The 25,375-nt window shown below is 33.5% G+C and overlaps 5 protein-coding genes and 1 pseudogene across 5 annotated transcripts; 2 read left to right on the top strand and 4 right to left on the bottom strand.

The window, feature by feature from the left end:
• The first annotated feature begins 3,486 nt into the window (after positions 1–3,486).
• On the top strand, positions 3,487–5,302 carry LOC120274992 (flavonoid 3'-monooxygenase CYP75B137-like). Its single transcript, XM_039281517.1, has 2 exons — positions 3,487–4,392; positions 4,492–5,302. The coding sequence occupies exons 1-2, from the start codon at positions 3,499–3,501 to the stop codon at positions 5,131–5,133; spliced, it is 1,536 nt and encodes a 511-aa protein (XP_039137451.1). The 5' UTR covers positions 3,487–3,498; the 3' UTR covers positions 5,134–5,302.
• Positions 5,303–7,028: 1,726 nt separating this feature from the next.
• LOC120274822 (UDP-arabinopyranose mutase 1) lies at positions 7,029–9,899 on the bottom strand. The gene is made up of 4 exons (XM_039281356.1): positions 9,579–9,899; positions 7,990–8,240; positions 7,754–7,922; positions 7,029–7,654 (listed from the first exon to the last, which is right to left on the bottom strand). The coding sequence occupies exons 1-4, from the start codon at positions 9,897–9,899 to the stop codon at positions 7,307–7,309; spliced, it is 1,089 nt and encodes a 362-aa protein (XP_039137290.1). The 3' UTR covers positions 7,029–7,306.
• Positions 9,900–13,523: 3,624 nt separating this feature from the next.
• LOC120274927 lies at positions 13,524–15,546 on the bottom strand (annotated as a pseudogene).
• LOC120274459 (PI-PLC X domain-containing protein At5g67130-like) lies at positions 15,309–17,619 on the bottom strand. Its single transcript, XM_039280993.1, has 8 exons — positions 17,477–17,619; positions 17,275–17,397; positions 16,972–17,109; positions 16,774–16,869; positions 16,395–16,698; positions 16,103–16,326; positions 15,953–16,039; positions 15,309–15,871 (listed from the first exon to the last, which is right to left on the bottom strand). The coding sequence occupies exons 1-8, from the start codon at positions 17,609–17,611 to the stop codon at positions 15,800–15,802; spliced, it is 1,179 nt and encodes a 392-aa protein (XP_039136927.1). The 5' UTR covers positions 17,612–17,619; the 3' UTR covers positions 15,309–15,799.
• A 1,232-nt stretch (positions 17,620–18,851) lies between these two features.
• Positions 18,852–20,790, top strand: LOC120274678 (COBRA-like protein 4). Its single transcript, XM_039281207.1, has 6 exons — positions 18,852–18,999; positions 19,076–19,155; positions 19,231–19,687; positions 19,781–19,925; positions 20,014–20,291; positions 20,365–20,790. Exons 1-6 carry the CDS (start codon positions 18,930–18,932, stop codon positions 20,652–20,654), a joined length of 1,320 nt encoding a protein of 439 aa, XP_039137141.1. The 5' UTR covers positions 18,852–18,929; the 3' UTR covers positions 20,655–20,790.
• Positions 20,791–20,852: 62 nt separating this feature from the next.
• LOC120274677 (COBRA-like protein 1) lies at positions 20,853–23,714 on the bottom strand. Its single transcript, XM_039281206.1, has 6 exons — positions 23,473–23,714; positions 22,757–22,836; positions 22,182–22,638; positions 21,941–22,100; positions 21,575–21,852; positions 20,853–21,494 (listed from the first exon to the last, which is right to left on the bottom strand). The coding sequence occupies exons 1-6, from the start codon at positions 23,582–23,584 to the stop codon at positions 21,202–21,204; spliced, it is 1,380 nt and encodes a 459-aa protein (XP_039137140.1). The 5' UTR covers positions 23,585–23,714; the 3' UTR covers positions 20,853–21,201.
• Positions 23,715–25,375: the final 1,661 nt, after the last annotated feature.

Raw genomic sequence — 25,375 nt, 5'->3', positions numbered from 1 at the left:
TGCGTCTTCGTGGAACTTGCCAAACTTAGTCTTCAACCTTCCAAGTTTGGTCTTCAAAGATTCTCTAAACTTGATCTTCAATTCACCGAAGTTTGGTTCTCAAATCTTGCCCTTAATAGAGTTCAATCAATCTTCATCAAGGATTCTTCAAATGATATCTTCAATAGCTTCATCCATATTTAGTCTTCAATCAAATCACTTAAATATGGTATTGATATATATGATCTTGTCTTCAAGTTGTGACATGTTACCAAGAATAACTCCACCAAGATATTCAAGATATTTTCCTCCAAGTTATAGACATACTAAAAATAGCTCCACCAAGATTTTCAAGATGTTTTGTCTTGCAAGCCAAGTCTCCTTACCATGTCACAATGCTTTTCACGTCATCAATTATGCTTTGTCACCATAATTAGCACGTAATCTTGCCTTAGTGTCAAATTATGCCAATTAAATAGTGCGGTTGCACTAACAATTAGATTTTGTTTGTTAAGTTTGTGCGTTTTGTTATAGCTACTATGTAGCTCTTTAAAAAAAAAAAATTGTAGTTCGGCTTTCTTGGATTTACTTATAACTTAATTTTTATAATTTTAGTTTAAGATATTATTTTATAATGTAATAAACTACAATTATCATCAGCTGAGATGATTGTGGCATCTAGATTAGAGAACATGATCATGTAATAAATTTGTTTGATCTCGAGTAATTAATACAGTAATTAATTTTAAATAATTTGGATTTAAATTGGTTATACAGACTGATGAATTAAAAAGTTCTAAAGATAAAGATAAGTTTTTATTTATTAATGTTTTTTTTTTCTAACTTAAAAGTGGATATAGTGTAGTGTTGTTAGACTTAATGGGTGAAAGGCAGTTAAGTTTGAAAATAATAAATATAAAGTAATGAAAATTAAGAGTTTGGTTGAATAAAAAACAAAGAAGTGACTATGATTTATATTCAACTTTATTAAAAGTACAAGAGAGGAGAAAAAAATAGATATATGATCATAAAATTATTGCGTGCTTTGACAATTAATTTTTTCATTATAAATTCTGATTTTTTTTCTTGTACCACTTGATTCTTTTTTTTTTATTTTTTATTTTAATAAAAGTAGACATGTACCACTTGATTATGATATACATATTTACTTGTTTATTTTTAAATTTCCAAATAACCTTATTTTCTTTTATATATAACTTTATTAAAAAAAATCAAAAGTTTTATTGAGTCCGGTCCAACGTTTGTTTTTATAAAATAGAATTCTGAAACAATATATGTTACTTGCAAGCCTTTCTCCAAAAATAAAATTACATGAATCAATTGAAATAATAATAATAATAATAATAATAATAATAATAATAATAATAATAACAACAACACATGCTCCGATGATGTGTGGCATCTAGATAATGTAACAAACTACAATTATCATATGCTTGGATGATGTGTGGCATCTAGATTAGAGAACATGATGAGGTAATAAGTTTGTTTGATCTTGAGTAACTAATACAGTAATTAATTTTAAATAATTTAGATATAAATTAGTTATACAGACAAATGAATTAAATAGTTCTATTTTAGATAAGGAGAAATGATGAAATCAGCATGTCGATAGCCTTGTCTATGTTCTAAAGATATGGGTCAATTTTTAATTATCAATGTTTTTTTCTAAATTAAAGTGGATATCAGTGTAGTGTTGTTAGGTTTAATGGATGAAAGGCAGTTAGGTTTGAAAATAAGAAATATAAATAAATTAAAATTAAGGGTTTGGTTGAATAAAAAACAAGGAAGTGATTAAGATTTGTATTATACTTTATCAAAAGTAGAAGAAAGGAGAAAAAAATAGATATATGATCATAAAATTTTTGGCGTGTTTGACGATTAATTTTTTTATTATAAATTCTGATATTTTTTCTGTACCGATTGATTTTTTTTAATAAAAATAAATATGTACCGCTTGATCATGATATGCATATTTACTTGTTTATTTATAAAATTATGAATAACTTTATTTTTTTTTATATATAGCTTTAGTAAAAAAATAAAAAGGTTTTACTGAGTCCAACATTTGTTTTCTCATAAAATAGAATTCTGACATAATATACATGTTGCTTGCAAGACTTTCTCCAAAAAAAGTAAAATTACATATTTTGAGTCAAATTGAAAATATAATAATAACAATAACACATGCTTATGTTTGACAAAAATATGATTTTTATTTTTTATTTACAAAGTATACAGTATATATATATATATATATATATGTAACCCCCTAATAAATGGTTGGTGAGATGCCCAGTCTAGTGAAGATGTCATCATCTAAATTTCAAAGCTTGAAATCAGAAATGCATACATCATTGAGAAATTTGAGATGGGCATTCCCACTAAAATGGGTTTCTTATGAAAACGATTTATTCATTTAATAAAATGATATATTCATTATATTCATAATAATAAGATAGACAAGTGACGCGTTAGCATCAATGCATGACAACCATTTTTTAATATATTTTTTTGATATATATATATATATATGTTTAATTTTCATCTGAGTTTTCAAATAGAATATCCACATTTATATTAATATCTTTGATAAATATATTTAAGGCACAAATATATACTTCATCAAAATAAATAATTAAATTAATTATTTACAGTGAGAAAGGACAAGAATATAAAAACAAGTGAAATCTAAAAATAATTATATATGTAATTATAAAAATTAATAAACCATGCAACGATGAAATAACATTAATTTCTTCATATACATCTATCATATATCTCACGATTCTCACGATTCTCACCTAACTCTGATCCATTTATAGATTATTTATTTATATTTTCTAATGAAATGCCCTATCATTGATCACCATGTTAATTTCAACAATGAAATACCACTACCCAAAAATCAATTTTGTTTTATTTCTCTTGATCAGTTATAGTCCAATTAAGATGAAAAAAAAACCTCAATCCAATTCAAATTTCCAACCTATTTAAATTATTATTTTTTATATGATGAATAAATCAAATCAAGTACTAATATTTACCTCACTTATGGATTTAGCTTACGTGAGTTTTGAGTTTGAGATTTGAATCACCATCTTCAAAAAAATATACGAATACTCAACCTAAAAGCTGAGTTGTGAGTTTGAGATTTGAACCATTACTTTCAAAAAGCATACAAATGCTCAACCTACAGAACTGGTATCATTCAATTAAAAACAAAAGTGAAAGCGGTTAATCAAAAAACATCCATAGATTTTATTTCAAATGTAGGGATGTTCACAGTAGCTATCGGATGATAATTCGATGGTTGTGATTATCATAAACAGTGCAAAAAGAGTTTATTTTATCATACAATAATTATGAATAATAAACAATATATGTTACTTAGAGAATAGTAATTTTAGGGATGTACCTAACTTACCATTTCCATATATATATATACTACATCTAATATCCCAATTCAATTCAATCCAAAAGCAAACCAAGTAATCCATGGCTTCTTTTCTCCTCATCATTACCACCCTTCTCATCTCTTTCCTCTTCTTCATCATCATCTTCTCCATTGCTAACAACAACAAGAACAAGAACAAAGCTCACCAACATCCATTACCACCAGGGCCAAGAGCTTGGCCAATCCTAGGCAACCTTCTTCAACTGGGCTCTAAACCACACCAAACCCTACACAACCTCTCCAAAACTTATGGTCCTCTCTTCCGGCTCAGGCTCGGCTCCGTCACCGCCATCGTCGCATCCTCAGCTGACGTGGCATCACACTTCCTCCGCACTCATGACGCCAACTTCTCCAGCCGGCCACCCAACTCCGGCGCCGAGCACGTTGCTTACAACTACCAAGACCTAGTCTTCGCCCCTTACGGTCCCCACTGGCGCATGTTCCGCCGCTTGTGTTCTCTCCACCTCTTCTCACCTAAAGTCTTAGACGAACTCCGGCATGTTAGAGAAAACGAGGTAACCCTACTAGTAACCGGACTCCGGCGAGCTGAAAAGGTTGACGTGGAAGTAGGAAAGGAGATAAATATATGTGTGACAAACGCACTGTCAAAAGCCATGCTAGGGAGAAAAGTGTTTGATGATGAGGATAATGGAGAGTTTAAGGATTTGGTGGTGGAACTCATGAAGCTCTCCGGATCATTCAACGTCGGTGACTTCGTCCCATGGCTTAAACCACTGGACGTGCATGGTGTGGTGTCTAGGATGAAGAAAATCCATAAATGGTATGATGATTTCTTGAACAAGATCATAGAGGATCATAACAAGGAAGGTGGACATGGAGATCTCTTAAGTGTGCTTTTAAGATTGAAGGAGGATCATGATAACAATGATGAAGAAGTCAAACTCACTGATACCAACATCAAGGCCTTGCTCATGGTCAGTCTGTAATCACTATATATATATATACAATATGTTTGATATTGTTAATAATTATGATGTTTAATTATACGTGCATGCATGCATGATGCATGGCAGGACTTATTCCAAGCGGGAACGGACACGACGTCTAGCACGGTGGAGTGGGGGTTGGCTGAGCTCTTGCGCCACCCGGACATCCTCGCGGCGGCTCAGAAGGAGTTGGATTCGGTGGTCGGGAGAGACCGGCTCGTGTCGGAGCTAGACTTGGCTAATCTTCCACTCATGCAAGCCATCATTAAGGAGACGTTTAGGCTCCACCCATCTACTCCTCTTTCACTCCCTCACGTCGGCTCCGAGCCGTGCGAAGTTGGCGGCTTTCACATCCCACAAGGTTCCACCATCCTCGTCAACATTTGGTCCATATCTCGTGACCCGGTTGTCTGGTCTAACCCACTTGAGTTTGAGCCGAGTCGGTTTCTCCCTGGAGGGAACCATGCTGACGTGGACTTGAAGGGGAGTCACTTTGAGTTTATTCCGTTCGGCGCCGGTCGCCGGATATGCGCCGGAATGAGGTTGGGGTTGAGGATGGTGCCGTTGGTGGTGGCTAGCTTAGTGCATGGGTTTAATTGGGCCTTGCCTGATGGGCTTACTCCTGAGACTTTGAACATGGATGAAGACTTTGGGCTTACTTTGCAACGGGCCGTTCCTTTACTGGCCCGGCCCATTCCACGATTAAGCCCTGAAGCTTATTTCGCCTGATTCTCTAAAAGTTTAGATATGTTATGTTTGAAGTTTTATACGAGGAATATGAATAATAGCCTGGTTAAATTATAAATTATAATAAATATATTTTATATGTATTTGTTACTTACAGTTAGAAGGGTTTCGGTCGAATTCCCTTTGGAATAATAAATCTTAATAATATTTATGCTCAAACCATATTTGTTATAATGTTTTATAAATTGTGTTTCAACTCTTATGTGACAAAAACATATTATCACCAGATGATGCTCATTGATTATTTATAAAGAAATTAATTTTTATAAATTTACATTTTTAAATACTCTTGTTTATATTAGTATATAAACAATTAAACAAGTTTCTTTTTTGATGATTTTTTAGAGTTTTACTTTAAATCTATTTAATTAAATATATGTCAAAAATGGAATGGAACAACTTTTAATTTTTGAATTCTTTTCCCTGAGTACCTTCTTTATTGTTATTATTATTATTATTATTTGCTTCATTCCTCTCATTTTCTTTCTTTAATCATTTTCATTTTTTCAATTAAACAAGAAAGTGTTTATAGTCAAGTCTCTAACCAATAACAACACTAAACCCTTAAATAAAATTTATCTATTATTAATTATTCTCCAATGTTGATTATATTAATGGTGGCAGTTAAACTATACTTATCCTTCATTAAATGATAGAGAGTGAGTAATTTCGGTTGTTGATTAATGACATAGGCCACAATATTTTATCAAACCTCAGGATATTTGTATTCAAAGATTCACACGAAAATAGATAAAAAAAAAAAATCATTTTTTTTGCACAAATTAGTAATTAGCCTAAATTAATATACTTGCATATGTCTTATGTAAGCTTGGATTTTTCCCAAATAATAATAATAATAATAATAATAATAATAATTTATATTATAATTTATTTTGCACACCATTTGTGTTGGAAGTCATGAAAATTAGGTTTGGTGGTGAAACTATTGCATTATTTTACACACTGGTAACTATCACATTTCTTTGTCTTAATTTTTAACCTAAAGTTTTTAAATTCTTTTATATAAATAATAAGATATTTGAGGAAACCAACAATGAAAGACAAATATATAAGAAGTTGAAATAATTTAACTCTATTATTTTTATTTGATATATAATGTTTTTTTTTTCTACATAAAGTTAACCTATTTTCTATTCTAACTTAAACATTTGAAATTATAATAAATTTGAACTAAATAATTAATAGGTAATCACAAATTTAAATTTTACTTTGTTGTTTGACAGACTCCATGCTCCTCCATGCTCTATTTGTTATATTTTATTTATTAATGAAATATCTCTCATTATTTAAAATATGTTATTGATATAATTCAAGAAAAATAAATTATTTAATTCAGCCTTTAAACATTTATAAATGAATATTTTTTGATTTATTTAATCTGAATGATTTACCTGTTAAGCATTTATTGATTAAATTTATCATTTGGAATTTTTATTTTTTGATTTATTATTTGCAAGATGTATTTTTTTTATCAGCTAATTGAGCTAACAAAATCCTATATATCCAACTTGGCCTTAAGGTTATGCTTATAAGGAATATATATATATATATATAACGGAAATAAACAATAAAATATCAATACATAAAACAAACATTAACAAACATACAAAAGCTTATTATTTTTTTTTATTATTTTTTTTCATTGATGATCATCACAAGAAAAACAGTTAAATAAAAACATTGAATTAAATATTTTCATGCTTGCTGGCCAAAGTCTCTTTGATGGCATTACAAGAAGCCGGCCTTCTAAAATATCAAAAGAATATTCCTTTATTATATACATTCATATATGCATGTAATTCAACAGATAAAACAATTAAAGCAATGAAAAACAATCCAAGAACATAACACTCTCATTATCAAACGCAAAAGATGGATTTATTGTCACCTCATAAATAAAAGGTTGAACTCATTCAAAATACCGAAAAAATTACCAAGAAATCATCACTCAAGCCTCTCTGCATGAAAAGAGAAGCTCATGGAGTAGTAGTAATTCAGAGAAGAAGGAACAGAGTCAACATCTAATGAGGAGTAGAACAAAGTTCGAAAATCACTAACAAATACAAATTTGTATGGTAATCAAATGCAAGACAATCAAAGACTACTAATAGCAGCAAGTGAAATCTCTTCCTACTTATTTTGCCTTGGCCGGGCCATTGGCGACTTCGGCAGAGGCCGAGGAGGACGGGTTCAGTTCATCCCAGGCTTCAATCCATGTAACCATGGCCTCGGACAGCTTGTTGAAGTAAGGGTCGATTTTACCGAGCTTTGCCTTTACCTGTTTTGAGAGCTCAATGTAGCATTTCTGAACAGTGGTGCAGTCCTTAGTGAGAGTTGCAGATTGGAAGAAGGGGATGAGTTCTTCCTGCCAGAATATGCCATTGTATTCCTTCTTCAGGTTCACAAATGGGTTGCTTGCCTTGCTGTGCCAGATGTATGGTAAACCTGTCTTCACTCCAAGTCCCAAATGATCACAGATAACCTGGTAACATGTCAAAAGTTCAAACATTTTTAACATTTATGGAACTGGATAACATATTGTTGATGATATGAAGAAAAAAAAAATACTAAGAAAATTAACCTTGGTGCACCATCCAGCCCACATATCATCGTATCGGCCAATTGGTTGGCCATCACCCATAAGGCCAAAGTACATGGCAGGGCCAATCAGCTCTCGGTCGAATGCAAGATTCATCCCACACATGGGGAAGAGAGTTCCTTTGGGAATGGTAAGAACCGCATCGACATACCTGAAAACAGACCAGGGTGTTTTAGCTGTGTTGTCTTATAGAGTGTAAAATAATAAGGATCTTATACCTGGTGTTCCTTTCCATAGGCTTGACGAGCTGTGTGGGAGCATCATAATCAGGGATGTTGAGCCAAAGACCATGGGAGACTGCAGTGGAAACGCCTTCTCTTAGGCTGAAAGGGTAGCCACGAACGAAGTCTGTGCCCTCTCGGTAAGGATCGTACAAAGTGTTGAAGAAGAAAGGAGTGGAGGGGGAAAGCAGATTCTTAATGTGTTGCGCAAGAGCATTGATCTCTTTGCCAGAGGGATCCTTGGCGACCTGTCCATAAACCATGCCATTGTCACAAAAAGCTCAGAGAGACAAATCTAATCCAACTATCCTAAACAGAAATACAAATACATTACTCTAAGAATAGCAAGAAATTCATTGTGCAACAGAAGCATCTGCATTCTGATCATAGTGACAATACATTGCAAAATGAGAGCTCTATAAATTTCAACTCAAGAATTTAAATTTGTGAAATTCAGACTACATGCATCAGCAATGCAAAAACAAACACACCTCATAGTCAACCACAAGGATTTTCAAGTAATCATAAACAATCACCCACCTAAGTTAGAAACCAAGAGATGCAAACTCAAACCTGCAATCATTTAAACTTAATATAATTAAGCAAACACTTGGTACCATCTTGATTGTTACTACCTTTCAACCTCTATATGCATTTGAATTCTCTTTGATAACAGTTAGGAAAGGCAATTAGATAACAGATGGTTAGACAACAGAAGCAAAAGCTTGGTACACAAAAATCATGAACATTTTGTGAATGCAAATGAGTAAACAGTAAAAGATCAGTTAGACATCAAGATGACTGAAATCAGCAGCACAACTCTCTTCCAACTAAAGTGGAAAGCAAAACAGTTCAACTATAGTTACAACTGAAACCAAACCTCATACCAACTACAAACTGAAGCTGAGACTTAACTCATGCATGCAAAAAGAAAAACAAATCTTTATGATAAGGTAACTGAACATGTGTGTGAGTGATTTAGCAGCCTAACAACACAATCAGAAATGCAAAGTAAGACAAGAGGATCTCAGATGTGACCATATTCACAAAAGATAATTAATTTTAGATCAACAAGTCTTTATAATGATTAGAAGAGAAGATTAAGGCCCACATCCGCCCAACTCGAACCACCATCCGAGATTTATAAGAGAGAGACAAAAACAAAAGAGAAATGGCTGGAGTTCGGTCAACTAAGTAGATCTGATAGAGAAAATCTCAACCAAAAAAGGTTACACAATTCAGCAATTTTATATAGAATTCATATATATATATATATATATATATATATATATATATATATATATATATATATATATAAAGAACTTTCTTTCACTGGATCGCTCTCCTAAGAACACGAAAACAATTCAAACAAAAAAGAGGAAAAATTTAACAGCCAAAACAATGCAAAACCAACAAAATAAAAAATAAAAATCTCCCACAAAAGACGATCTTTCTTTTCCAAACCAGCAGAACGAAAATTCCCCAAAATTTCACCTTTCTCCCGATCTTTCCACCAAAATTCCCCCAAAACCAAGAAAAAAAATAAAAAATTCACAAATGAAAAAAAGCATAGATCAGAGACTTACGAAGCAGTCATCGTCAATGGTAAAGATATACTTCTTCTTAGACACCATGTACCCGAAGCACCGGCAAGCAGAGTCCTTAAAGGAGATGCAGGAGGCCTTAGGGCCAAGGATGCGGTTGATATCGTTGCGATTGTAGAGCTCGTAATCAAAACCATCAGGAACCTTGATAGTCCTGGAAGGATCTCCATCCTGGACGATGATCAAGTGGTAGGGCTGAAAGTAAGGCCTCCACATCTCAAGGAAGTCAAGGTTCCTGATTGTGGGGATAACGATATCGAGCTCATCCTTCAGAAGCGGCGTGCTAGGAACCGACGACGCCATTGCCGACAAGCTCCGCGAGATCTAAGAGCGAAGAAGAAGAAGAAGAAGAGATGGAGCTATAGAGAAGAAAAGGTGAGAGTTTTCAGAGATCTATCTATGGAGTGGAAATAAGAAATGGAAGGGTATATATAGCAAAGGCTCGGCACGTGTCATCACGTGCAGGGTCCACCGTGTTAGAACGAGTCGACCGACCCGTTCAAACCTCAGAGTCACCGATGTTTGTGTGGCCCTTGTAAGCCCGTTTCCCCCACTCTTGAAAATCGCGTTTCCCATGTAAAAATATTGCTTCTTTTTTTAAAAAAAAAAATTCCGAAAATTTAATTAATTATATATATACTTTTTAAAAATGTCCAATTCTGAATTCTCTATTAATTTTCAAACCTCAGAATCACCGACGTTTGTGTGACCCTTGTAGCTCTGTTCCCTCCACTTTTGAGAATCGCGTTCCCCATGTCGAAACATTCCTTTTTCTTTTTATTTCCGAAAATTTAATTAATTACATATATAATTTTTTTAAAAATGTCCAATCCACTATTAATTTTCTCTCTATAGCTATTGCTTATATTTATCTATTTTTGTAGATAAATCTTTTTACCATCTTTTTAATTTTGATTTTGGATATATTAAATATATGTAATAATTTTTTTTTGGAGTATGAAAGGAAATTAATTGGACTTTTTTTTTAAAATGATCTTATTTATTTATTTATTTATTTTAATGGATAAGAGGGGATGGTAAAGATGGGAGTAAACTCACCGGCGGTGAGCTTATCGGCGAGAAGCGTTTCCCATTTGGACCGAAACATCGCCTTAAAGACCGGGATTATTACAACGCACGGTTTCTTCAACGAGATCCAGAGAGAAACTGTTGATTGATCGGACGGTGGGTGACGTACCCGTACTTTGGAGCGCGGATCTAAAAGCGTGAGTTGGGAAAGATCACGTGAGCTGCATGAGGTCGCCACGTTGAACGCGCCGGCTCGGTTCGGGATGTCTTGACAGTTGGTTCGGTTCGGTTCGGTTGGGTTCACTCAAAAACGAGCCGGTTTAATCTTTAGATTAGTTTATTATAATTTTAGGGCTGAAATTAGGGTTAGGGTTCATGATTTTTTTGGTCAATTGCTTCTTAATATGAAAAGTATTTGGTTTAGATCTGATCTGGGAACCAAATCACAGTGAATAGGGATGTTGTTTCGTAAATTAATTTTTTAATTGAGTCATGCTACTATTGTTCTTTATTATTCATTCTTTTTTATATTTTAATTTATTAAAATTCTTATATATTTTTAAAAATATTAATGCATTTTTTGTAAAATTCACTGTTTTCCCTCATTTTGGTATGGGTTGCATTAAAAGGTAAAATAACTACAATAACTTCTTATGGTTTAATTTTTTTTCAACACATAAATAATTCATAAATTATATATTAAATTATTTAAATTTGTTTTTTATTATTATTTTTTTAAAATTTGATAAATCACGACAAAAACATACACATTAATGAAGTTAATGTTTTATTCTCAATGAATTAAAACTTAAACTTATCTCTTTAATAAAAATACTAATTTTTTGCAAAAAAAATTTTTGTGCCAGTAAAACAAAAAATCATTCTCTTTTAGTTATAAACATTCAAACCATAAGTAAATGTATTTAATGAATTTGATCTAATTTTGTAGAATATAAATAATATTATTTTATGGTCGAATATATATATATATATAAAAGTCAAGGTGTTGTTGAAATGTAGTGGTATGGTGTATTGGAAAAGGTGGTGGAATCTTCAAGCTGGACGTGAAGTGCAAATGGGCCCATGAAAAGCATCATCTTCTCAAGAACATGCAAACTGCCAGTTGGACTCCCTCAAGTTTACGTCTGCCAAACTTTTCAACTTTCAAACTTTTCTCTCTCTCCTTTTCTTTAATTTCTATTAATGTTTTAATCAATAAATTTGAAACATATTTAATTTTTTTATAATTTTTATATATTGATCAATAAAATTAATATTATAACAAACAAATGATGATGTTGATCATGATTAGACTCATGTCGTACATTTGGGCCTGGATTTTGATCAGTAATTCTAAAATCTGAAAGCTTTTAACAACATCGGGTTTTGAAACACTGCATCTCAGATTTAATGACCTCTACCTAAGGCCCACCCAAGCCCGCCCAAATAAGGTTTTCATCAAATAATATATAAGTTATAAAAAAAGCTTAACAATAATATTAATATGTCAATATCACCAAATATTATTCAACAAAACACTTAAAAATTAAAATACCAAATGCAAATATTTATACAATTACAACAATAAAATTCAAACCATTATAATCAATGACAATCAACAATAAATATATATTATATAAGTTTATACAAAACTTAATTAACAAATATATTTTATAATTCAGATCGAGTCGGGCCGAGTAGGGTTTTTACCAATGAAAATCAAATCCGGCCCATTTTTAAAATTGGCTTCTTTTTTTATCCAAGGCCGGACATCGGGCCTTATATATTTGTCCAAACTCTCTCATTTTTCAATCGAGCCTTCGGATTTGGACGGATAGCCCGAGCTCTTGAACAGGTCTAATCATGACCCGATGATGATGATAATAAATATTTATTTGAAGACTTGATCCTATTAATACTTTCTTTTATTTCTATGAAACAACACCGATTATGTTTCGGTCATCTGTAGAAAAAAAATGACATTAGATTAAAAGTCTGCTATTTTATATTTGTTCATTTAGTCATTAATGATTGTTACATTGATAAATTTTATTATATATTATGTATTTTGTTAATTTTGCAATTGTTTTTATTAAAATATAATTTAGTGGGTTATTTATTTTATTTATTTTTAAAAAAATAAATATGCATAAATGATGGATTGGTGGATACGAAGTAAGGGTTTTGTTTTGTTGATGAGGACATGCAAATTAGGCTGGAACTTTGACAAATTAGGTTTAGTTCCACCTGTTTTTTTTTCTTTCTTTTTGTTGTGGTGCATGACTTCTTTAATTATTGCAATGAATGTTTGAGGTTGGATTAGTACTTATTAGTTATTAGTTTCTTTATTTTATTCTATTTTTTTCATGTTTGTATCTTGTTTAGAAATCAATTATTTATATTCATGGAAAACATGTGCGAGGTCCACTGATTTTACTTAGTTTTACATTCATTAAAATAAAAATTATAATTTAACTTATTTTAAAAAAAAAGTCTATAAACACTCATGATGAAAACAAAAAAAGTCTAACTAGTTTCTTGACAATTTTTAATACTATCTATCACAAACTTATGATTGTCCTTCTTTTATTATTATTATTATTATTATTATTATTATTATTACAAATACGGCAAGTGTTGCTAGGGGCATATGCACGGGCCAAGACTTGAGCATCCAATCTATCCGCTCTCACATGGTAATGTGGGTTCGGGTTGTAAGCCTGAACCCATAATTAGGGACTCATTATCAATACTGTGTCCTGCGGAATTGGACCTCGAAACCTTTTAAATACTCCACAGCATGTCCCAATAGAGTCAATGCTACTGGGTTATGAATCTTTTTGGCGATCTTTTTTTAATTTCATTCACATCAGGATTCCCGTATAAACTCTCCAAGAAGATAAAATATCAAATACTTTAAATTTTAATTTATTCCAAGAATGAAAAAAAGATTAAACATCAAGGTGGTTCTTGGCCATAAATCAAATCTATGATTTCTCTGGATTCATGCTAATTTGAAGTAACTCCAAACTTTGATATGCACTCCATTTGGAGCTTCAACTATTGGAAATTTCAGTATCTCATTCACTCCAACTTCTTCCCATCTACAACATGAACATTCATTCAATCAAATTCAGAGCGATAATATTAATTTTTGATGAATTTTTTTAAGGAATAATACCTGAATCTAGTAACAAAAATAATGCAGAAAAGCAGTAATGGTTGCAATTCCAATTTCCTTTCCTGGACATATAACAGAGCACAGTCACCAAAACCGAAGTATTGATTAAACTCAAGATTTCCATCCTGCATTTGTGATAAATCACATCTTGATTACTGAAAAGTTAGTGTTTGTTTCATGTTTTTATAACATGATACTCACCAGCCATCTCCATGGATTGAAACTCAGAGGTTCAGGATAAAATAGTTTGTTTCTCTTGTGTATTTGTAGATTTTCCACCCTTCGGAATTGTGAAACCTGGTTAATATAAACAATTTAAGCATTTCAGATCAAACTTAACAATGATTTTTTACAAACATTCAGATATATATATATATAGCAATTCTTGGAAATTTCAAAGATTACCTACAATCAGAATAAATTAAGTGATTTACAGATATAGATTAACAGAATTAATATTCTCTCAATACATTAACATACCACTCAAGTGAAGATTTGTAGTCATTCCAATCAAATGGCATCTTCAGCCAACTTTCTTTTTCTGATTTCCAAATGCTCATTCTAAAACTTGGAGAATTTCTTTCATTAGAGAAGAGTAAACAAGCAAAATATAGATTAAACATAAGATGAGATGAGTGAGTGATTAGCAGTAGTGTAGTACCTTAAGCTCTTCTAGTACTTTTGGATGATTGCTTGATAATTTTACGGCCATCATAGAGGTTTGTAGAAACTGTTTCGAAGCCCGAGTAGATGAGAGTGATAAGCAGATTGATGATCTGTTCATCTGTTTGACTTTGGCTTTGTGTCATCTTCATTGTCTCACTAGGAGCAATGAGTATCAGGATTGAAATCAGCCACATCTGAAATGAAAATGGAAAAAGGAAGTTGTAATAATTAAACTTCAAAGAACTAGAATGCATTTCAAAGAAGCTTGAGACAACCTCTTTGGATTTTCTCTTGAATATCAATGACTTTATCATTCCAATTAATAAGACGTGCTCTCATGGATTCATCGATCTTTAGCAACAATTGGTATCAAATCACTGAATTGTTGATTAGGCCAAGAAAGGCAGTCCTCATGGTCTTGTGAAAGTGAACCATGAACAGCAGAAACGTTGTGTTCATGGATTGAGGGTCCCTGGAACAAGTCCTTTCCCTTCATTCATGAGTAACTGGTTGAGCTCTGCATCCATGGACACAACTGTAGGACATCCTAATATGTGTGTCTTAAACAAACTCCCATGTCTGTTGACATATCCAAAAAGCTGATAACAATAAAGTGTAGAAGTGTACATACATGAATGCATGGTTTTTGGCAACATGAATCCCACCTGGCTCTCTGGTTTTTCATGAAAACTAGGACCACCTCTCAAGAACTCAGAGGTCTCACCAAACAAAGGCAATCCCATAGTGCCTGGAGGGAGTCCCTTCAATCTCAACAAGGCACTGCAAAGAAGCCAACAACCAAGTCCTAGACCAAGAACAATCACCACCACTGCCACACCATTATCATCCTTCTGAACTTCCCAACAATTCAGCGGGAGACAATTCACATATATATTGTGTTCATGCATGAGTGAATATTTGCAGAATCTTTTGCATGCAATGCATGATAAGAAAGATATACTACTTATATATAATATTAAATGAGTGCATGCAGCACAAAAGTAGATAAGCAAGGATAGAAAAAGCCTCTCAATAATGAAACTTGGAAGCATGTGAGTTGGAACATGGTCACCCACCTGGACATTGTGCAAGTACCCAAGCACTGTCAACTGAAACAGAGCCAAAATTTGAACTAAATCAAGTGTTTGATCGTTTTGTCAAATTGCTTACCTGATTACCACTCTAAATTAGATATGAATAAAAAAAAATAAAAAAAAAATCCAAATTTGGATCAAGAATTCTGTTAATTATAAACAGTTCTTTCTGTCAGAAATGGACTGATTAGCACTAAGATTTCTGCAAATTGTATGAATGATCTCCTAACTGATTACTTCTCATATATGAAGAACTTCCTTCCATTTGATCTCATAGCTGTGCAAGCTCTAGATGTAGAGTTAGGCTGAAAAAACAAATATAGAAAAAGAAAATCAGATATTGATTGACTTCAAAGAGTTCATAATACAGTATAAATTCTCATTACCAGACATGTATGAATGTCATCACAACCACACAAGTGTTTGCCATTAACCATATCTGTTGCTTGAAATGCTCCTCCCCCATTACTTCTCTGCATAATTTCTAGATTGTTACAAATTCAATTGTATAGAAAACATTAAAGCAAGTAGAGTACCTTATAGAAATCAACAGCCAGGAAATTCGCCCACCGGTTTCCGGCTTTGTGGTAACATGTTTGGAGCATGTTCATGAGCTCTGCCGAGTTCTGCTCGCATGCCTCATAGTTATTGGGTAATGTCGGAAAGTAATTAATAAAAACAAGAGACTTGTTCTTATCATTTAAAGGCGCAGATTCGACACGGTTAGAGCACAATCCAGAGTACATTCCACCATTGCCATCTGCAAATTGGTCACAGTATGTTTACCCATCAAAACAACACAATTTTAAAGAAATTTTATTCTCTTACATTGGTTTTCAACCATGTAATTCCACTGATAAGCAATGCCTTCTGTCTCTTGTTTCGAAGCCATAGAAGTGAAGACAATTAGACGGTGATTCTTAGCAACCATATCACTAATCAGAGGCCAGTCCTCACCATTTCTAGGCATTTCTGAAACCGGAAACCAGTAATTCAACAACCCAGATTCATTAAAAACTTTAGTCAATCCATTTGGAGCTTGAACATAATCTTCTAGTATCAATGTGACTATTTCAGTTGGATTCATTGACAAGAAGGTTTCAATCTCCCTCATAGTATCTATTGCCGCACTCTGCATTTTTTAAAATGCTATCAGACTCTTGTTAGCCATTATTAAATCGGAAGAAGATCAACAATTTACACTCACAAATGCAGTAATCTCAAAGCATATCCCTCCAAATGAATGGCAGAACCATACATCCCCATCAAAGTCATAAGCATCCAACATCAAGGCTCTAGCACCCATTCTAAACATTGGAAAATAAACCAAGTTAAATCAAACACTAGAAAAGCAAAATCAGCAAACATTAAAACACAACAGTTAGAGATTTTCTTTTTGTTTTACATTCAGCTGCTCAGTAACAGAATCCTCTTGGTTTGAGAAGGTAATACGCGGAAACGGGGTATGAGATGGCTCATTATCAATGGCATAAGAGTTGTGTGTTGTGAGATAAGCATAGCTGTTGAATGGCAATGAGTTATTCTGATAAAACAACGCAGCAAAGTCTTCCACAAATTAGTACTAATATAAAAATCAATCTGAAGAATATTAATATAGATTCACAAATGGTGGACCAAGTGATGATGTAGCCATTAAAGTTTCAACCTTTTTATCAATAACACTGACAGTAAAGAAGAAGAAGAGTACCAGAAGCTTGAATGGGTTTGAAACTGAGGAACGGATGCAGCGAGAGCCTGAGAAACCAAATGAGCAGGAGAAGCAGTACAAACCAGCAGCACAATCTTTGTTTGTTGAACACTCATCAAGAAGCTGAACCAGAGAAAAGAGAATGAGTTCAAAACTATGAAATTGAAGCATGAAAAGACTGATACATTAAAAAGATGCAAACTTTGCATTTTCCATTAGAGCAAGAAGCTGCAACTCCATGAAAATCCAGAGAAAGGATGAGTAGAAACAAAGTCTGTAGAAAAACCATTTTAGAGAGTGATATAGAGAAAGAGAAGTAGACTGGTGCAGCTTCCATTCATGACACAAAAGGGAATTTTTTTTTTTTTTAAAGATATTTTTTTGGCGAAAATAAAAAATTTTGATTTTTAATTAATTTTTAATTTTTTAATTAATTAATTTTTTCATATTTTGTTTCCCTGTGTTTAGATTTTTTTTTCTCTTGTTTTTTTTTATTTCTTTCATCCCCATAATTATTTTTAGGAGATTTTTTTCTCATACTTTTTCTTGAATATTTTCATATATATATATATATATATATATATAATTCTTTAGCTCTATTAAGGATTTTTAAAAAATTAACAAAAAGAATATGTTTAAGTTGATATCCAAAATTATATCATTTTAATTACTAACATGGATCATTGGGTTTAGTGTTTATCATGTGACTTTAATTTTTTTATTTTAAATTTTTTTTGCCAAATTAATAATTTAAATAAAAATTTAACAATGAAATTGCATAATAAATGGTACATTATATACCATATAAGTATAATGTTACATATCAACAATAAAAATTGACAATATAACCAAAAAAAATTCATGAAAGTCCAAATTCCTGATAATACCGGATTTTAAACAATCTATTTATTAAATCAAAAAGAAGAAAAAAATTCTTAACAACTAAAAACTTATTTTACCATCACTACAGCGAGTGATAGTGTCATCAATTCCGATGCGAGAGATCAAGAGTTCGACTTCTTTCTAAAATATGGATGCTGATTTAAAATATATAAACACTCACTTTGCTATAATAATAGATATTTCAATAGAGAATCAAGAGGATAGAACAACACCAACACCAGAAAACCAGGCTGGATGAAGCTGATAATAAAAGTTTGGGAATATTTCAAAGCATATGATCTCAGTTGACAAGCAATCTTCAGATAGAGACAGCTTACTTCCTTAACTCACATTCATAACTTATAATAGATAAAATAAACAAAAAAAAAAAAACTATGTAGTTGAATTTCATATATAAGAAATGGAGAATTATCAGAAAAAAAAAAAGGGGAAAAAAATCTGAAGGAAGGCTGCATTTTAGTTGATTGATGTTCAAAAGTCCATTTCAACAACTCTGGTGACCGTTGGGAAGTTATATTCAAATTTCCCGCGTCCCTTTCTCTCTTCCCACCAACCACATTGCTTCAGAATACAAGAATTAGTATTGAAGAAATTCAGAGAAGCAGAGTATGATGGAGAGTTGTATATTGTGGAAGGTGGCAGCACAACAACAAGTTGGTGAGGCATCACTGGTTTCTTCTTTAAGATCCACAACTCATTCACTGCTTCTCTGCCATTGCAGAACCTTGTTGGTGATTTTCTGTTGATGAATCATGGCCACTCTGATGAACAATGGATTCATTCTCTGTGTTTTCTTGGTTTCTTTGATGTTCTTTCATGCAGGTTCTTCTTCTTCTTTCTGATGATTTTGATTATTTTCTTTTTCTGCAACATTTCTGATGATTTGGAATGAACACAGTGGCTTATGATCCATTGGATCCAAATGGAAACATTACACTCAAGTGGGATGTAATGTCTTGGACTGCAGATGGTTATGTGGTGAGTGTTTTTCTCCATTGATGTCTTTGAATCTTCGAGAAAAAATTTACATTTGTAACTCGGAAATGATGGTAGGCTGCAGTGACGATGAACAACTTCCAAATGTATCGGCATATCATGAGCCCGGGATGGCAATTAGGCTGGACCTGGGCAAAGAAAGAGGTCATCTGGTCGATGGTTGGCGCGCAGGCTACTGAGCAAGGAGATTGTTCCAAGTTTAAAGGTAATATTCCGCATTGCTGCAAGAGAACTCCAACAATCGTTGATCTGTTGCCCGGAGTCCCCTATAACCAGCAGTTTCAGAATTGCTGCAAGGGAGGGGTGGTGGCAGCTTATGGCACCGATCCTGCGGGTTCAGTCTCAGGCTTTCAGGTTAGTGTTGGTCTTGCTGGCACAACGAACAAGACTGTCAAGCTACCAAAGAACTTCACCCTGCTCGGTCCTGGCCCTGGTTATACTTGTGGGCCAGCTAAGATCGTCCCATCCACCACTTTCTTCACACCTGATCATCGCCGGAAAACACAAGCTCTTAGTAAGCCTTTCATTATGTTCTCAACTTCTCATAATTCTGTTTCTTCAGTGAATTCTTGAGTTCTTAACTTCTGATACAATTATCTGATTGCAGTGACCTGGAATGTAACATGCACATACTCACAATTCTTGGCTTCTAAGAATCCAAGCTGCTGTGTTTCCTTCTCATCTTTCTACAACGAGACCATCACCCCTTGTCCCTCCTGTGCCTGTGGCTGCCAGCACAAGAATTGCATCAGGTATAGCCTCAAACAATTAGAATTTGCATGCATTTGTTTACGAAAATAATAGATCGATGACGGATTGGCGGATGATTTATCATTGCAGTAGCGACTCGAACCTGCTGAGCACAGTGGGAATCAATACGCCAAGGAAGGACAACGCACCGCTGCTGCAATGCACTCGCCACATGTGTCCAATTCGAGTACATTGGCATGTCAAGCTTAACTACAAGGACTACTGGCGTGCCAAGATCGCTGTCACCAACTTCAACTACAGGTTGAATTACACACAATGGACACTGGTGGCTCAGCATCCCAATCTCAACAATGTCACCGAAGTCTTCAGTTTTGATTACAAGCCTCTTATTCCGTATCAATCCATCAGTAAGTTCATTCACAAATTTGAGTAAAGTTTTCACAAAATTGAAGGCATGAACTAGAATACAACACATTGCAGATGACACGGGCATGTTCTATGGAATGAAGTACTACAATGACTTACTCATGGAGGCAGGACCATTCGGGAACGTGCAATCGGAGGTGCTGCTCAGGAAGGATCCAAATACCTTCACCTTCAAGCAAGGATGGGCTTTTCCTCGGAAGGTATACTTCAATGGAGATGAGTGCATGCTACCACCACCAGATTCATACCCTTACCTGCCTAATGCTGCCACTCTGCGAGCTCAAACCGCGTTACCTTCATTCCTCATCTCTGCATTCTTGTTGGCTCTCATGGTTATGTGGTAAGAAGCTTTATCAGCAAAGATACTACTTTGAAATTTTTGACTATGTAGATAAGTGAATTCTTGGTGTAACACTTTGAGTTATTCAATACTTCAAGCCGTTATCTATGTTTGCCGAAGTGTAAGAACGTTTATCATTAGTCATTTGTTTCTTATAGCCAAACCCCCAGAAGAAGAAGAAGAAAAAACAATGACACATGAATGGTATAACAACTGCAAGCATTTCTATTTCAGAATCTTATTACAAGGGCATTAACATATCCACGAAGCTACACTTTAAGATAAACATAATGACAATACAATAGAATACAACAAAACTAGAGAAGCACTTAAATGACACTAATTTCAGATCAACAACATGTAGAAGATCATAGTGAATACATCCTTGTATGAGTTTGGGTACAACACACCTGCTTTAGTAGGAAGAAGTCTGATCATAACTTACAAGATGCATCAATGAGCTTGAGAAAACAAAACAGTTTCCTGAGGCGTTTGTAAATTCTTGTTGACATCACCAAACTCAAAATTTTCAGAGAATTCACCACCTTCTATTAGACATAAGACAGCAGACATCCCAAAACTGCCCAAAAGAGTATGGTAGGAAGAAGCAAGGGGGTCATCGAGAGAGGAGTAGAATTTGGTAGCCAAGGATAAGCATCAGGAGGCGGCATGACGCAATTGTCACCGTTGAAATATACACGTCTTGGAAAGGCCCACCCTTTATCGAAAGTGAAAGTCGATTGGTCTTTCTGGAATAGAAGCTCTGATTGTGCATTGCCATAAGGTCCAGCTTCCATGAGCAAATCGTTGTAATACTTGACTCCCCATAACATTGCAGTATCATCTAGAAAAGCAAAGGATGATTTGTTAGTCATGCAACACAAATAGAACATTAAAGGAAAACCCCATCTAGATATTACTTACTTATAGCTTGATAGGGAGTTAATGATTTATAGTTGAAGCTGAAGATTTGAGTAAGGTTGTCAAAGTTAGGGTGCTGGACAACCAAGTTCCACTGTGTGTAGTTCATCCGGTAATTGAAATTGGTTATTGTGATCTTCACCCGCCAATATTCCTTGTAATTGAGTTTGACATGCCAATGGACTCTTATCGGGCACATATGAGAAGTGCATTGTACCAAAGGCGCATAGGTGGACTTTCCGGGGCCATTGATCGCAGAAGCTAAATATGGCGAATCTCCCCTGTTATTATAGAATATAGGAGATCAGCTCCAAAAAATACAGACAGCACAAAATAAAGATTGGAGAATATGAGTAATGGAAAACTCACTCCACACAGCTTCCTGGTTGAGTTATATTATTTTGGCAACCGCATGTGCATGTTGGGCAGTTGACAATTGTGTCATTGTAGAAAGACGATAGGGATACACAACATGTCGGGGTTTTCAGGGCGAGGAATTGGGAATATGTACAGGTAACATTCCAGCTCACTGCAAAAGGATGAATATATTAAGGAAAAAAGATGCATTCAATAACATAAGCATCAAATCTTTTAATCTCTAGAAACTTACTCAAAGCTTGGGTTGTCCTCCTTCCATCTGCTGTTGTGAATTTAGTCGGTTTCCCAACCTTCGCAATTCCACATGTATACCCAGGACCCGGAGCTTTGAGTGTGAAGTTTTTGGGCACACGGACTGTCTTGTTGGTGGTTCCAGCAGCACCGACACTAACCTGGAATGAGGCTGCAGCATTGGCCGGATCTTGAACCCATGAGTTGATTACTCCTCCTTTGCAGCAATTAGCAATTTGCATGTTATATGGAGTTCCCGGCAGTAGGTCGACAACCGAAGGGTCCTTCTTACAACAATGTGGGATGTTTGCTTTATATTTCGAGCAATCTCCCTGCTCGGTAGTTTGAGCCCCAACCATGGACCAGATGACTTCCTTCTTTGCCCATGTCCATCCTAGAGTCCATCCTGGTGTTTGGATATGTCGATATTGCTGAAAATTGAACATGGTAACAACAGCCTGAAAAACATCATTACAAAAATCTTTAGTTAGTCATCAGCTAAAGCACATTAATAGATATGAAAACTATAACTTATACATCATTTCCTCAGTGTTATCCTTAGTATTATGCACTTACAACATATCCATCAGGAGTCCACTGCATGATATCCCATTTGATTGTTATGTTCCCATTTGGATCAAGTGAATCATAAGCCTCTGCAAATGCAAAGAGAAAGCCACCTCAGAAACACAATTCCCTTCCAAGATATTTGATAATCGATTTAGAAACTGATCCTGCTAATAGAAAATTAGAAACATTCAGAGAATCTAATCGGAAACAATGCAATAACTATCAAGTTTCATCCTTTATGGAATTAAGCACCAATCCAAAGTATCATCTTTTATGAATCTATACCAGACTGATTCCATCATCTAAAACTCCCATAATTTTAAGATTCAAATCAATGGATTGAGGGCAAACTCTTCTCCATTCTAATCCTAGCTCTGAATATCAAAATTGTAACATCTTCCAGTCATGCAAACAATATATTCATTCACAAACAAAATCTTTGATGATCCAAGCCAGAATATCAATAAGGACATCAAATTTTGAAAAACAAGTGCAGCCTAGAAGAACAAAAACACAACCATTCATCAATCAAACCACAGATCCCTAAAAACCAACAAAAAATTTCTAGCTCAAAACGAATTCATCAACACCAAAGACAGCGATTCCATTAATCCCAAAACAACCAAAAATCCCAAAACCAAGCAACAACCAAAACAAATAAAAGATCAAATTTTGGATCAATGGCGATGAATAAATCCACAAACAAGCTACCACGAACTCACCCACTGAGTTCAGATTGGCAATGAGGAAAAACACAGCAAAGATTGCCAAAGATCCCAACTTTCCGGTAGATCTCCATGCTGTAGATGAAGATAAACTCTGATCCATCTTCATTGCTTAGATTAAGCAAGATGACAGCCTTGGATCTGAGCTCCACCGCAATGCAAAGAGAGAGAGAGATGAAGCCTAGAGAGAGAGAAAGAGAGCTCCTTTTCACATGTGAAGTGGAGACAGTGCGCAATTGAAATACAAAGTATTAAAGTTTAATAGTATGTTTATAGACTGTCTCAGTTCATGAGATTAGTGACTTAAAATTCCCAAAATACCCTTTTATTTTTCTTAATTATATATATATATATATATTGTTAAATAAAAAAAATGTAAATTTGACTATATAAATCCAAATATCATTTGGTTTTAAATTCCCAAAATACCCTTTTTCTTTTTCTTTTTTAATTATAATGTTTTTTTATTTAATTCTAAAAATAGAAGGAAAATCTAACTATATTAAGATAAATGTTTTAGAGTTGATTTATTAAAAATAAATTATTCATGAGATAGGTTTAAAATTACCAAAATCCCTTTTCACTTAACTATATATATTATTTACTTCTAAATAAAAAAAAGAAAATCTAGGGAAAATTTTATGCTAAATAGGACTATAGTTGGTTATGTCTTTAAAAATAAAATAAAAAGTAAATGGCAAAGGTGTAAATTTGGCATGAAGTTGGCCCACTTTTGGTACAACAACTAGATATATGCTCTAGACCGACAATGAAAGTTTGGCATATTGAGATGTCGGTGAGAACTTCATGCTTTTCATTTTTATCAAAATAAATAAATAAATAAATAATAAAAAGAATCCAAAACAATATACATTTTTATTTATTTAATTAATTAATTATTTATTTATTTATTTATGTGTCTCTATCCTTTGTTGGTGGTCTTTGGCTATCACTCTTCCTAAAATCTATTTATAATTTATATTTATAATTTCTTTTTTTTTGTTTCCTTTTTATCTAGATGTGACAATGATCATGATTAAAATAAAGTTTTATATGAGTGGTTGAAAATAAATACTTATTATGAATTGATTTTTATAATTAATTAAAAAAAAAACCATTCAAACTTACAAGTAGTCTTATGACGAACAGCAGTGATCCAGCTATAAGTCTATTAATATACAACGTGTGTGATGGTGCACCAACCTTCAATATAATTTTTTTTTATGAATATATAATTCTAATAAAAATTAAGACTCTTAAATAATATATATGTAAATATTAATAAAATAGATTATATGTTATGCTTATTGGGTGATGTTTTTCATCTTGCTTATTAGTATAAAAATAATAGAAATTTAAGATAAAAAAATTATAAAGATACATACATAATTATATGGCTTTGCAAGCGTATAAATGCATAATAATTAATTAATATATTTGTAACAATGTTCCAATTATTATTATTGACCAATAATACTAAGTAAGAAGTGGACCTCTTATCTTCTGTAATATATATATATATATATATGTAGTAACCTATCATCTAGTGACGTCCCTCAGATTTCAAATCTAGTAGACGTCTAGTAAGACATGCTCGACTGAAAAATCGATCGCTCTTACTCATTACGAACAGATAGAAACTCGCGTTCACAGATGTCATGCATGATCAGTGATCACGTAAAAAAGGCAGACAGATGTTTATATAATCAATCAACCATCTGATGATGATTCAACTGGCTAGATTTAAAAACATCCCTAGATTTGAAATCTGAGGACGTCCCTGATAACGTTTTCCCTATATATATATATATACATATATATATATATATATATATATATGCAAGAGGACCGATAATCGAGAGACATTTACAGTAAATCGGACGGCTATAATCATCATAAA

This window comes from Dioscorea cayenensis, chromosome 13 (assembly GCF_009730915.1).
Source record: "Dioscorea cayenensis subsp. rotundata cultivar TDr96_F1 chromosome 13, TDr96_F1_v2_PseudoChromosome.rev07_lg8_w22 25.fasta, whole genome shotgun sequence".
Lineage (NCBI taxonomy): Eukaryota > Viridiplantae > Streptophyta > Magnoliopsida > Dioscoreales > Dioscoreaceae > Dioscorea > Dioscorea cayenensis.
This window is presented reverse-complemented; position numbering and strand designations above follow the sequence as displayed.